Below are 14157 nucleotides of genomic sequence, written 5' to 3'. Positions count from 1 at the left end.
CTCACCATAAAATACAGGTGAAAGTAGAGGATAGATAACGACAAGCATTAAAACACCAGATTATGATCCAATTCCTTAACACTTTCAATTGCACAGAAAACACATGGCTCATTCAATGTTCCTGCAAATTAACTGCCTAGATTTCTTGTAGGGTTTACTGTTACTTCTTAGATAATGATTTGATTCTAACTTTTCTTTTTAACCCACAGCTGAAGTTTTGCACTTTTGAGACCAAACTTTTAGTCACATTTTTACAGAATACTTTTATAAACTCATTATTTCCCCCAGGGTTCTGTCTTGTTTAAAGGTACATTTCATGAATAGCTGTGGCATTGTTAAATTTAAAAAAAATTATATATATACATATATACACACACACACACACACACAAATATATGACTTATATTTTTTTCAAACATATCATGAAGAAAATCCATGATAATAAAAACTAGAAAAGTTTAATTCTTCACATATATATGTACCTAAAATATAAATTCAGTAACAGAAGCAAATAAGAGCATAATTGCAAATGTTTTTATTGAGGTGTTCAAAAAACTTTTGCTTTTAAAAATGACTTTTGCATGGCAATAAGTTACTGAGATTGAAGTGTGGAACAATGTATTAAAAGTTTTACAAAGGCAAAATCTTTATTTTTTACAAACTCGTTTTCTTGAAAGTTTAATTAATTTCATCACTTCTAGGGCATTTTTTATGCAAAAATTATTGTTAATTTACAAATAAAATATCATCTATGGAAAGAAATTCAATTATTCTAATATAAACAGCATTCTACATCATTCTAAGACATAAGTTTCTTTATGGGTGCTACATGTATGCATATGAATACGTATGCTTTCTCTAAAGCAGTAATAGTTCAAAGAATAGGGAAATTGTTTTCTAAGAGAAATGTTTATTTAATTAAATCATAAGTTTTGTAAAACAACATTTAAATTCCAAGGTTCAATCTTATAATGAATTTTAAAATTGATTAAATTCATGTTATTTTATTAAATATATATTATGATTTTTTAAAAATTTCAGTATAAACTTAATTCCTATGGATTCCATCCCTATTATATGGCTCTGGAAGATGAAGGCAATGCCCATGGAGTTCTCTTACTCAACAGCAATGCAATGGGTAAAACAATTGTTAGATTTCTCCTAAAGTTTGTGTGACTTTTTAATAAATTAATATCTCAGATAAAAATGAAATATTATTTTGGATTTCCAGATGTTACCTTTCAGCCAACTCCTGCTCTAACTTACCGGACAGTTGGAGGGATCTTGGATTTCTACATGTTTTTGGGTCCAACTCCAGAAGTTGCAACAAAGCAATACCATGAAGTATGATTTTGTATTTATTTTAGAAAACATTTTATCATATTACAAAGTAATTCTCTCAGTTCACCCATACAATTTTTTTTTTTTTTTAGGTAATTGGCCAACCAGTCATGCCACCTTATTGGGCTTTAGGATTCCAACTGTGTCGCTATGGGTACAAAAATACGTCAGAGATTGAGCAATTATATGATGCAATGGTGGCTGCTCGTATCCCCTATGTATGTATACCAACTTTCAAGACACTATTAAATGTGAAATGTATAAATTGTATGTGTATTATAATAGTTATAACAGTGGGATAAAAAATTAAGCACTTCACCTACATGCTTTAAAACATTTTAAGCATTTGGTAATAATTCTTAATTTTTATGTAGTACCTTATGAATTGAATGTGAGATTTTAATAATAATATCTTTATCAGATTGGTAAAGGAGAAGGTATGATACCATTTTTTCTTATTCCTCCTCAATTCTAAGACCTCAAGTTGTATTACTCAATTCTCCATGCACCGGGTTTGATTGCATAGATAGTCAGAAGAATTTCATGTTTTCTCTTTTGTTAGAGTGAGTAGCTGGGTGATTTTAGCTTTGTAATAGATAAAATTCATATGTTACAGAATGTGAAGCTTTGTAAAATACTCTCTTCCCTCAATATTTGGAAAATTAAATATTGTACAGTATCAGTCTCAGTAATTGTATTTTTAGCAAGGTTATGAAATCCCAGGGATATTCCTGATAACATTTCAATATTGAAATGTTGAAGGCTGATTATATAGGAGCTCATTTTAAGAATAATTATGAAGGACATCATTATAAGACACTGTACTTACAGTAAAATCCATTGCTACTATGGACATTATTGTAGGGAAATCAATTGTATAGTTTGATTATACAGAAATATGCAAATAGTAATTCATCATAAAATAAGGGTTTTCAACATTATCCTTCTCAGTGATATATATTTTTTTTAACAACCAGGATAAATCAAGTTCATGTCAATTAACAAAATAACTAACAAATTAGGTATTTAGGGTAAAATCAAAGATTCCATGACAAAATTAAAATGGGTTTATTTAAATATGTTTGTAAATAGTTCTCTGTAAACAATATGGATGTTTATTTAAGCTGGGCTATTATTTCAAAAATAAGGGGGTTATAATACTTGACAAATTGGTGTCCCTTTTTATTTGCCAATTTTAGATTTATTTGAAATTATTCAATGTTACTTTTACAGTTCCCAGAAAGAGTGCAACATTTGTTTAAGCGTATACTCTATGAAATCCTAGTTTTTCATTTAACATAGTTTCATGCTACCATAAAGCCTTTTACTTTTTTGTTTTTCTATTTCCTTGGGAATTACATAAAAAAACTGATTTAGAATTTTTATTTCCAAATCAAATATATTAAATGAACTTTTAAAAAATAGAATATGCATATAAATTTGTTCTGAGACTATTTTACATCTTAACATGTCACTTTTAATTTTGAGCATTGCCATCTCTTGATTAATCCTCTTTAGGATTAACTGAGGAGGGACTAAAGCTTTCATACTGCTGTAACTTTCAAAAGTATGATGGATTATAATACATTCCCAGTTGTATATTTCTTACCCCATTGCTACTACTCTCATGTATTTCAGGATGTTCAATATACAGACATTAATTACATGGAAAGGCAACTAGACTTCACAATTGGTGAAAACTTCCGTGACCTTCCTCAATTTGTTGACAGAATAAGAGGAGAAGGAATGAGATACATTATCATCCTGGTTGGTATTTATTTTTATCTGAATCTTATTATATTAGTTTAATTAATTCTCCCAAAATAAGAGTAGGAAAGATATTTCAAAATAAAAAAGTATTTAACTTTGGTTTCCACTCAAATCTAAAGCTTTCTTCCTTCAGCACTTCATTGTATTGACACAGACTACACAAACTACCATGAACTTTCAGGTAAATCCTTAGAGATACAAGTAGAAGGCACTCTGTTTCTAGTTAGCATCCACTCTACAAACTGGCATCAATTTATAGAATCTTTAAAAAATGTGGTCGATTTTTCTGTGATTATACTATTTTCAAAAAATTTTCTGGGATTGCTTCTGAAGCTTTTCACATTTAAAATGCCATCAGCTTAGTAATACTGTAATATTTTATCAATATCTTATAGGGAGCAGGCTAAGGATCCAGGAATCTCCACCAGAGAAACAAAAGCAAGACAAAAAGTACTAATATGCTTGCTTGACAACATACTAATGGACATTCAAAAATTCTTAGGAGTGGGGTTGGGGTTATGGCACAGCACTAGAGTGCTCACCTAGCGCATGTGAGGCGCTGGGATCAATCCTCAGAACCACATAAAAATAGATATATAAAATGAAGGTATTGTGTTAAAAAAAAAAAGTTCTGAGGAGTTTTCTTCTGAGTAATTTAGAGGACAATCTAGTTACAGCATTGATGATTTTATCCTTTGTCCATGGAAAGCACAGTCTTATTCCAATATAATAATGGGAGAATAAAATATTTCACAGTGACCTTCCAGGTAGCTATACTTTTATTCCACATTCATGTTATTTATGTTTAATTTTAGGATCCAGCAATTTCAGGAAATGAAACAAAGCCTTACCCTCCATTTGAAAGAGGAATGGAAAAAGATGTCTTTGTCAAATGGCCTAATACCAGTGACATTTGTTGGGCCAAGGTACTGAATATGTTGAAATAGAATGATTATGAAAATGCTATTCCATTAAAATCTTCCATTTACATATTAAAGGCATATTCAGAAAAACAGATAAACAAAAAATATAAGGGTTTAATATATGCATTCTTGAGTTCAACCCAATTCATTAGACACAAAGACTACATATAATTCATAAGACCAAATCCCAGACTTATTTTTAAATTGTTATTTCATTATATTTCTTGTTATATTTTGTATTTTATTGTGGAACTACCATGATTAGAAAGGCTGTCCATTATTCTATGCTGAAAGAGCCACTTCAATGTGAGTACTTCTCTTAGAAAATATCTTATTAATAAAATTAAAGCTGTATTAAACAGTTATGCTTATGTTACTAATTTGAACAACAAATATTGTTTGCTCATTTTTTTGTAAATGAAAATATACATATGTGAGTCTATTAATATTTTAGATAAAAATTAATTTGGCTTTCCTATGAATCATGAAAAAAATCTGATAATAATATCTACATTAATAAGACCCACAAAAACCCATGATGGGAAACATAATTCTTCTAGGTCTTGGAATAAAACTAAGATATTAGTGATAAAGATAGCGAGGTGGGACAAAAGGACGGGAAAGTCTACACATCAATCAATTGTATTAATCAACATTAATTGCTAGGTTTTGATAACTATATATGGTTATAGAATATATTAACATCAGGGAAAGCTAGATAAAGAAGGTACATAAAACCTAGATACATTTTTGCAGTTTTTCTGTAAGTCTAAAAATATTCAAAAATAAAAAGGTAAAAACAAAATAGAGATGAACTATTATAATAAAATTAATGAACAATAATAAAATATTAAGAAACTTGCAAGTACATAGTTTGGTGTATTGGCCATCAAGGAAGATCTTTTCTACTTTCTTCTACCCTCCTGTTTATTGCTTTAGAGCACTATTCCTTACAAGTATTTAATCTTTTTTAAATGACTATGTTTTTGAGGGGGAAGTATTTACATTTTTTATAAGGAGCATTCTAGATTCTTCAACATTCAAATTCCTAGAGCTTTCAGCATGAATGAATTTAGGGGCTGTCATGTATTTCTAACTAGAGAAGGATAAAACATTGGTAGACAGTGAGGCAGGGGAGATGAGACAAAAGGAGGTAAAGATTAAGTATCAATTGAAAATTAATAGGATTACTAAACTCTGCCCAACATTATTAAATCACATCATCAGTTCTTTTCAAGTAAAAAAAAATACTGTTTTTACTTTTCAATTGTGGAATAATTCTAGAAATAGTTCTAATATCACATTAAATCAAGGTTGGTGTATGCTTTTCATATTATTTCTTAACCAGAACAATTGCTTACACGTGTTCTTTTCTAAACCACTAAGTATCACAGAAGTTGACATCTCTTTCTTAAAGTTTATCATTAGGATAGACTAATATGGAAACATTAATAGTTTGCAAGATATAAATTTTAGAAAGAAAAACCCTACAAACTGAAGAAAATAATTGAATGGCGTGCAGATGGGAATCTTGAGAACAATATGCTTCTAATGATAACATTTTTTTTCTGTGCATCACAAATAATACATTCTTCTTGTGCCTCATAACCATTATACTGACCAATTCTTCTCCCTTATAGGTTTGGCCAGATTTGCCCAATGTAACTATAGATGAGTCACTTACTGAAGATGAAGCTGTTAATGTAAGTTTTATGTTGATTAATTATATAACCAAAAGAAATCCAGAATTCAGACTTAATGATGATTTTGATCCATAATTAAATTTGAATATTTTCCTCCCTCTCCTCATATGTTGCAATCTCCTTTAACCACCTGCAACTGCTGTGTCGTTTGAAAAAAATTGCATACATTTATGTAATTAAAGTTGAGATCTGATTTTCTTCATATTACTCATAGCATGACTTGTGGATTGGGCATACATTTCTGATTCAGACATTTATGAATTCCTTATGAATTTCTACATGTGAATCTGAATTTTGGTTTTGCAGGCTTCCAGAGCTCATGTAGCTTTTCCAGATTTCCTCAGGAACTCCACAGCAGAGTGGTGGACAAGGGAAATTTTAGATTTCTACAATGACCAGATGAAGTTTGATGGCTTGTGGATTGTGAGTAAGCTTTAAACAATTTATCTTTTCAGGTATTTATTGTGGAGTAATTGTACAAGTCTCTCTGACACTTTAATAATGTCAACAAAACACTTTTTGTGAAAATTTACACACATTTTCTCCTATGGGACTTTCTTAATCAAAGGACTACTAAAATACAGTTTTAAAGAATTCAATATATGTCTAAGGATGTTATTTATAGGACTTTTCCAACTTGAGCAAAGAACCAAAATAACCTGTTTTTATAACTATTAATAAATATATAAACATTTATTTTTATTTAATGTACTAATAATTCTCAACCTAAACTGTCAGTGTTAAGAAATAATCATTCATATATAATAAAATAATTTTTGTAGCAACACTGTCTTTTGTACAATTTCCTTATCTTATATGAAACTTTAAAATCTTACTGCTAATATTTTCAGCAATCTAATTTTAGATAAGAAAAAAAAAGATTTACTTTACTACAAGTAAATATTTAATACAAGAGATTATACATTGTTGAGGGCCACAGACAAGTCAAAATGGCACCTGGCACTTTGCCAGGAGGAGTGGTTTGAGAAGTAACGCCAGCGAGCCATTAAGATGATGGAGATTCCTTAATGACTGCTATATCTAGATGGTGTTAATTACGTTAAGCTGTGTGTAATTACTAATGTTGTATCTAGATGATGTTAATTGAAACAAGCTGTGTATAATGAGTTCGGTATAAATACCTCTGCTATCCTACAATAAAGTGGCTCCCGCTGTATCAACCTTCACAAGTTGCTTGTCACCACCCCATTACTTTGCCCAGCCAGACTGCGGCAATACATAATGTTTCTCTTGATACCTGGAAGTGACATTTCTTACTTTGTTGGGTTTTCCACATGAGTATATTAAATTTATTTTTTAAAGACAGCTTTATAGAAGTTTTTCTATGTGTCTACCCGAAGGATATAAAATTATATAAAGCATTTTTTAAAGTAATGGAAACAGATATACTTTATATACAAATTTATGAAGTAAAAGAAATTCTAAGTATATCCCTGAAGATAATATGATCCAGGGAAAAAGACTTGTTTTCAGATGGAGAAAATCACCTTTAAATAATAGCTAATTCTTGTATTAAGATTATGGTCCATTTGTATGTGGTTACAGAGACTCAGATATGTGTTCAACAGAGATATTCATTGAACTTTTCTATATTTTAAAATTACATCTTGTGGTTCTAAAAGTGAAAGTGGTTTATATTAGGCTCAATGCAGCAGTGTAAGGGAAGGAGGGGGTAAGACAGATACTATAATAGTTTAATTTATGTCTTGGAAATATAAAAATCAGTTTACTTCTATGCATATAATACACAATACTGGGGAAATATGACATTTATGTTTCTCAAAAGGAGGCTTATATCATAAAAAAGTTAGGAAACATTGAGCTAAACTAAATTTCTCAGTGTCATTGAGAAGCTTTATAATTTTATTTTTTAGAATACTAAGTAAGTCTAAGAGTTCAAAACTTGTTTAAGTTTACTTGCTCTGTAATATTGTTCTTTTCAGAATATATATTCTAAATTTATTTTTTAAATCTTTTTTAAATCACTCTCTTTAAGGATATGAATGAGCCATCAAGTTTTGTACATGGAACAACTACCAATCAATGCAGAAATAAAGATCTAAATTATCCACCTTATTTTCCAGGTACAATATTATTATTTTTTACTAAGCATTTTATGTATACCTTAGGATGCAGGAAACAGAATCCATATCCTTAATTTTCACTGCCCACCCACAGCCTGCAACTTTCCTTTACCCATTACTAAAATGTTTAACACTATTTTGAAAAAAAAAATCCAAGATATGTATTTTATTTATATGAACATGACTCTTAAATTGTTTGAAATTTTTACTTTGGACATAATTCTGAAATTGTGTGAAATTTTTACTTTGGTTTTCTTAAGAATCATTCCAGATGTAAAAAATTTAAATAATCTTTGAAATGAAGAATATAAATATTTAAATATTTTTTTAAACTAGAGATAAATGGAAAAGTATTATTTCTCTGTTCCTGTTCTAGTTTAATACATATAAAGTGACTGCAAAAGTCTGAAAAAAGACAACGTATTCTGAGAAAATATGGATCAAAAGTACAATTTCATTTGTGCAGAACTTTAATAGTCTTTTATATTACTGAATATATTTTTAATAAAACTTTATTTTATCAGCATTTTCCACAAAAGTTCCTCAAAAATAGTAGCCATTAGGAGTGAACTTACTTTTTATATTTTTATTAATTCATATAACTCACATATCATTACAGTTTATTCGTTTAAAATTAGCATAAAGCATGCATATTGTTAAATGATCAAGAATTATTTTTAAATTATTAATTTTTGCCAAAAGAATACATAAGTGGATATTGTTATTATTTGATAGAATAATTTCAGATGTTCTGTGATACAATAAGATGAATATAATTAACAACAATGTATTTTATACTTCAAAATACTAAAGAGAGGAATTTAAATGTACTCACCATAGGAAATGATAAAAATTTAAGGTGATGGATATGTTAATTAACCTGAGTTGATCACTACTCAATACACACATTAATCAAAACACCACATTATACTTTATAAATATATATAATGCTGTGTTGATTGGACATTCAATTAAAACATTAAAAATAAAATGTATATAGTTCCGAGCCAAATATTTTAATACAGGACACTATAACATATTAACTTTTTTTTTCATTAATTTTCCTCAGAACTTACAAAAAGAACAGAGGGATTACATTTTAGAACTATGTGCATGGAAACTGAACAAATTCTTAGTGATGGATCATCAGTTTTACATTATGATGTTCACAATCTATATGGATGGTCACAAATGAAACCTACATATGAGTAAGCAATGTTTGTTATTATTCTGTCTCTATTTTTATCTTTTTAAAAATCTTTCAGATCTTAACATTAATGCTACCTACTTTAATAGTTTTGGGGACTATCTGTGGTAGTCCTTTCCTTCCCAATTATTCTATGTAACTTATTTCTTTCTTGATAAAACTCAGATAAAATGTGTTTCTATATGTATACACATATCTACCTATATACCTCTCAACTGTCATCTCTGTTGCCATTGCTTTTAACTTTCAACTTGTTCCCTAAAGAATTCTAGAATATTTTTATTTTGTTTCCCCACCATGAACCTAGCACAATGCCTACAAATAGAAGGTTCTCAAAAAAATAGTGTTGAATGAATAAATGAGTAAATAACATAATTTAATGACACTAACCATAACATTAAATCTTGGTTAAATTTATTTAAGTCCATTATTAGCAAACTAGACATATCTTACTGATTTTTAACATCTAAGTTTTAATGCTTACATGACTCATCTGCAATTTAAAAAAAACTTCTATGCAGGATCAATAAATTTACAATTCTCTTGAGTATCAAGTCTCTATTAACCCTGTTCAATAAAACTTCCTCAAATTGATAGAAATGTTTTAGATTTCTGGGTACCCATTGTGGTATCCACTATTCATTTTTGGCTGTTGAGCAATGTGACTAGTGTTACTAAGGAACAGTATTTTTAAGTTTACTGAATTTTCATTAAATAATACTTAATAAAATGTGAAATAATAGGTGCCTCGTAGTCACCATGTTAGAAGACAGTGTAGCTATGGGTTACTGGCTTTTGACTACACATTTTAGCCACCTGGAGATTTTTAACAAATAATGATTTATTTAATCTCTTCTATAGTCAAAGCACCTGTATTTTAACAAGTCCCAAGATGATTCTAATGAGCATCAGCTTTGAAAATAACTATTCTAGTATATGACTGATGTTAGTAAAAGAATAAAAAATATTTTGAATTTAAAAGTATGAATAAAATCACTCACTTGGTAATACATGCTTGCCTTACTTACCCACCACATTCTAAGTTAATTTAAGACTCTAAGTTAATTTAAGAGTGAACAAACTGGTTTTCAAAATGCCCTTTTGCTGGAAAAAATGCTACTTTCATTGCCCTACTGACACAATTACTATCAACCAACATCACTTTAGTTAAAACTATAGATATTTAAAAATAAGAATTGATTGATGATCTCCTTAGCAAAAATTATGAATTTAATATGAAAATATGCAGTTTAAGATAAATCAAAAAAACATTTTTCTATATTAAGGATAGTAAATTAAACTTCTCCAATATATTACATTGTCTAGTATGATTTCTGACATATTCTATATGCTTAGGAAATTTAAATGACTATATCATTATCCCTCTAGGACTATCAAAATTGTGTAAAAATGTTCAAGGTAGAAGTAGGTAAATTTCTAAGTAGTTCATACATGAAGATAGTAAGAACAATCCAGTTTGGTTTTTGTTTGTTTTTTTATTGGAAAAGACTTGTGTAGGTAATAAGAACCATTAGATGTTACCTTTTCACTGATTTGGAAGTTCTTTTGGTTAAACTTTTAAATTATTAGTTGTAACTCACCTAAGCAGATACTGAACACATCTCTGAGCACATAATTTTCTTAATACTATAGTTGAGTTTAAAATGACTTTAAAATATAAGGAATGGATCCATAAAAAATTTCACATTATTTTCTCAATAAAGGAAGTTTTAAATTTGTACATAATAGAACTCAAAGAAATTTTTTTAGCATGAAAAATACTTATTAACAAATTTCAAAACTAAAATTTCAAAACAAAATCTTATGATCTAATAATGCTGAATGTTTGATAAGTATACAGCAAGCTTCCATTTTAATGGTTCTAAATATATAATACTAATTGTAAATATTTTTTAAAAATAATCCAAAAAGCCAATAAAGCATCTTAATTCCAAAGAGAATTTTTTATTTATAAAGTCAAAGAAACAATCCATAATAATTTTCTTTTCTCTGAGTGACCCTAGCTTATATTCCAAAAGAACTTAATAGCACTCAATAATGAATGCTTGGAGTATAAGTATAAATTAATTTAATTAATAATTAAAAACAATAGTCAAGTGATTAATTTGATATTATTAACTCTAGAAATCATGATTATAACAGAGGTAAGGTATTTATTGTTGAAAGCTTCAAAATATATTTAAATTTTTCAATTTAATGTTTGCTTAACATCTCCAATTTTTTGTAATATATGTATAGTTTTCTAAAAGTCATTATTTTTCTTTTAGAAAAAATTTTTCTCTAGTAATTGAAAATATTTTTACAGTTTTACTAATGCTTTTTAAAAATGTGCTAAAATATGCATTACCAAACCATAACAAAAATACCTGTGTAACAGAATTAATTTTTTTATTGGTTGTTCGAAACATTACAAAGCTCTTGATATATCATATTTCATACATTAGATTCAAGTGGGTTATGAACTCCCATTTTTACCCCAAATACAGATTGCAGAATCACATCAGTTACACATCCACATTTTTACATAATGCCCTATTCGTAACTGTTGTATTCTGCTACCTTTCCTATCCTCTACTATCCCCCCTCCCCTTCCCTCCCATCTTCTCTCTCTACCCCATCTACTGTAATTCATTTCTCTCCTTGTTTGTTTTCCCATTCCCCTCACAACCTCTTATATGTAATTTTGTATAGCAATGAGGGTCTCCCTTCATTTCCATGCAATTTCCCTTTTCTCTCCCTTTCCTTCCCACCTCATGTCTTTGTTTAATGTTAATCTTTTCCTCCTGCTCTTCCTCCCTGCTCTGTTCTTAGTTGCTCTCATTTTATCAAAGAAGACATTTGGCATTTGTTTTTTAGGGATTGGCTAGCTTCACTTAGCATAATCTGCTCTAGTGCCATCCATTTCCCTGCAAATTCCATGATTTTGTCATTTTTTAGTGCTGTGTAATACTCCATTGTGTATAAATGCCACATTTTTTTTTATCCATTCATCTATTGAAGGGCATCTGGGTTGGTTCCACAGTCTAGCTATTGTGAATTGTGCTGCTATGAACATTGATGTGGCAGTATCCCTGTAGTACGCTCTTTTAAGGTCTTCAGGGAATAGTCCAAGAAGGGCAATAGCTGGGTCAAATGGTGGTTCCATTCCCAGCTTTCCCAGGAATCTCCATACTGCTTTCCAAATTGGCCGCACCAATTTGCAGTCCCACCAGCAATGTACAAGAGTACCCTTTTGTGGTTGAAAACTTATTCTTGAAAAATTAATAAAGCTTTTTTACTTGTGACTAAATTTTTTTAATGTTGGAACACTGTTGGGAATAATTAAAATATATTTCTAGTGATGGGAATGTATGCCTTTAAAAGTATCAAGTTGCTTTTCAAATAAATATTTTATATTACACGTCACAAAGAGATTTGTCTAGTGTAAGAGTCTAGATTTCCTTTAGGAGATAATTGTTGTGACAACTTTTAAAGCAGAATCCTTCTTAATCAGTTATTTGAAAAGGAATTTATTCAGTTATTAATTTAAAGGGACATTAGGTAATTTTTTTGCCAAAGTAATACATTCAGCAGATATAAGAGAAGAAATTCTTCAGGAAAATGTATTCCTTGAATGTGAATACATTAAAGAATTTGAGAAAATCCTTCCTTTATATAAATTTCTTTACATTAGTTAAATGAAATAAAATTTGGGCGGGGGATTAAGTAACTCAGAACATATATTTCATCTGGAAATTTAGTTTGATTATATATTATATAGTTCTTTAAATATATATATATATATATATATATATATATATATATACACACACACACACACACACACACTCACAAAATTATCTCCTATTAAATGTCAACAAACATTTATACAAATAATACAAAGATTAATTTTCCTAAACTGGACCCATTTTATTTGTTATACAAAAATAAAGCAATGAAAATGGTTCTCTTATATCATCTACTTAAACTGGAACATAACATTTGTATCAGTCAATATTATATGATATTGTGTCTTTTATCAAAAGATACCTCATATATCATCTCATGTCTGTTTAATATATTTTGAGTTTCCTGTACTTTTGGTATAATAAACTTATTAATTCAAAAATTTCTTGAGCTACCTCTACATGGCAAGTGCTATAGTAAGTGCAAGGGATACTAAAGCATAATGCTTGCCTGCAGAAATTTCAGTTTCATGCATGAAGTGTTATGTACAAACAAATCATAACAAATACTGTGATCCATGCTGTGACAATCAAATTATTCAATACCGATGACAAAATTAGTCTATGATAAAATCTGTTTAATTAGGTATTTGAGGTATATTCTCCTGAAATATTTCTGTGGCTTTTACTGAAAAAATTATTTTTGAGTAATACAGTATAATATTTATTTAAACTAATTTGAGAGTGAATTGTTTCCTATTTTCATACTTTTATAATGAAATGTTCTACATTTAGAGCTGAAAAAAGGGCAAACATGCAGATAATAAAAAATAGTGCTTTCTTCTTAAATTTAGACTGTTTTAAAATGCATGCTGTTAAAAGTCCCTCTCTGAAGACTGAGGAGGGGAGAAAAGAAAAATCAATATTAACTCATTTGTACTCATTTTATTGATTAGATAGATTCTATGCTTAAAATTGGAAGGTTTTCTTTTCTTTTTCTTTTTTTTTTTTTTTTACCTATTAAAACCTTGCTCTCTTTCAACTACCCTCTAAAACAGAACATTAGTAGGGATTCTCTGCAGAGTAATTTGTATATTAAATATTGAAAAACTATAATTGAGAAGACTGGGAGTTTTTCAATAATTAGAGCCTAGAAATTTATTAAAAATAACACTTTGGAATAGAATAAAAATGTTCTGTTTAAGTAATAGTGGATTAAGGTATTAGTTAATTTTCTTTCACTGAAAAAATATACAAATTCCACTGAATATCTGCATTTCAATATTGTAAATGTTAGAAGGGAAGAAACCACTGACTGGGGCTCAGTGTTAGAGAATTTGCATTGCATGCATAAGGCCTTGGTTTTGATCCTCAGCAACTGCCCTCCCCACCCCGCCCACTACCATACTAAAAAAACAAAAC

General features: G+C 29.1%; 1 protein-coding gene across 1 annotated transcript in view; it reads left to right on the top strand.

Moving 5' to 3' along the window:
- SI (sucrase-isomaltase) overlaps positions 1-14157 on the top strand; it is a gene marked incomplete at both ends in the record, with an annotated part of 84890 nt that overhangs the window by 53383 nt on the left and 17350 nt on the right. The window contains 9 exons of the mRNA XM_081302040.1: positions 1042-1138; positions 1232-1344; positions 1434-1559; positions 2980-3108; positions 3927-4037; positions 5675-5737; positions 6044-6160; positions 7755-7842; positions 8912-9050. Of these exons, the coding sequence (XP_081158166.1) occupies positions 1042-1138; positions 1232-1344; positions 1434-1559; positions 2980-3108; positions 3927-4037; positions 5675-5737; positions 6044-6160; positions 7755-7842; positions 8912-9050 (983 nt within the window). The remainder of the gene's footprint in view (positions 1-1041; positions 1139-1231; positions 1345-1433; positions 1560-2979; positions 3109-3926; positions 4038-5674; positions 5738-6043; positions 6161-7754; positions 7843-8911; positions 9051-14157) is intronic.

The sequence above is a fragment of the Spermophilus citellus genome (genome assembly GCF_964194105.1).
Source record: "Spermophilus citellus genome assembly, chromosome: 7".
NCBI lineage: Eukaryota > Metazoa > Chordata > Mammalia > Rodentia > Sciuridae > Spermophilus > Spermophilus citellus.
Note: the sequence above shows the minus strand (reverse complement) of the source record. Positions and strands in the feature narration are given on the sequence as shown.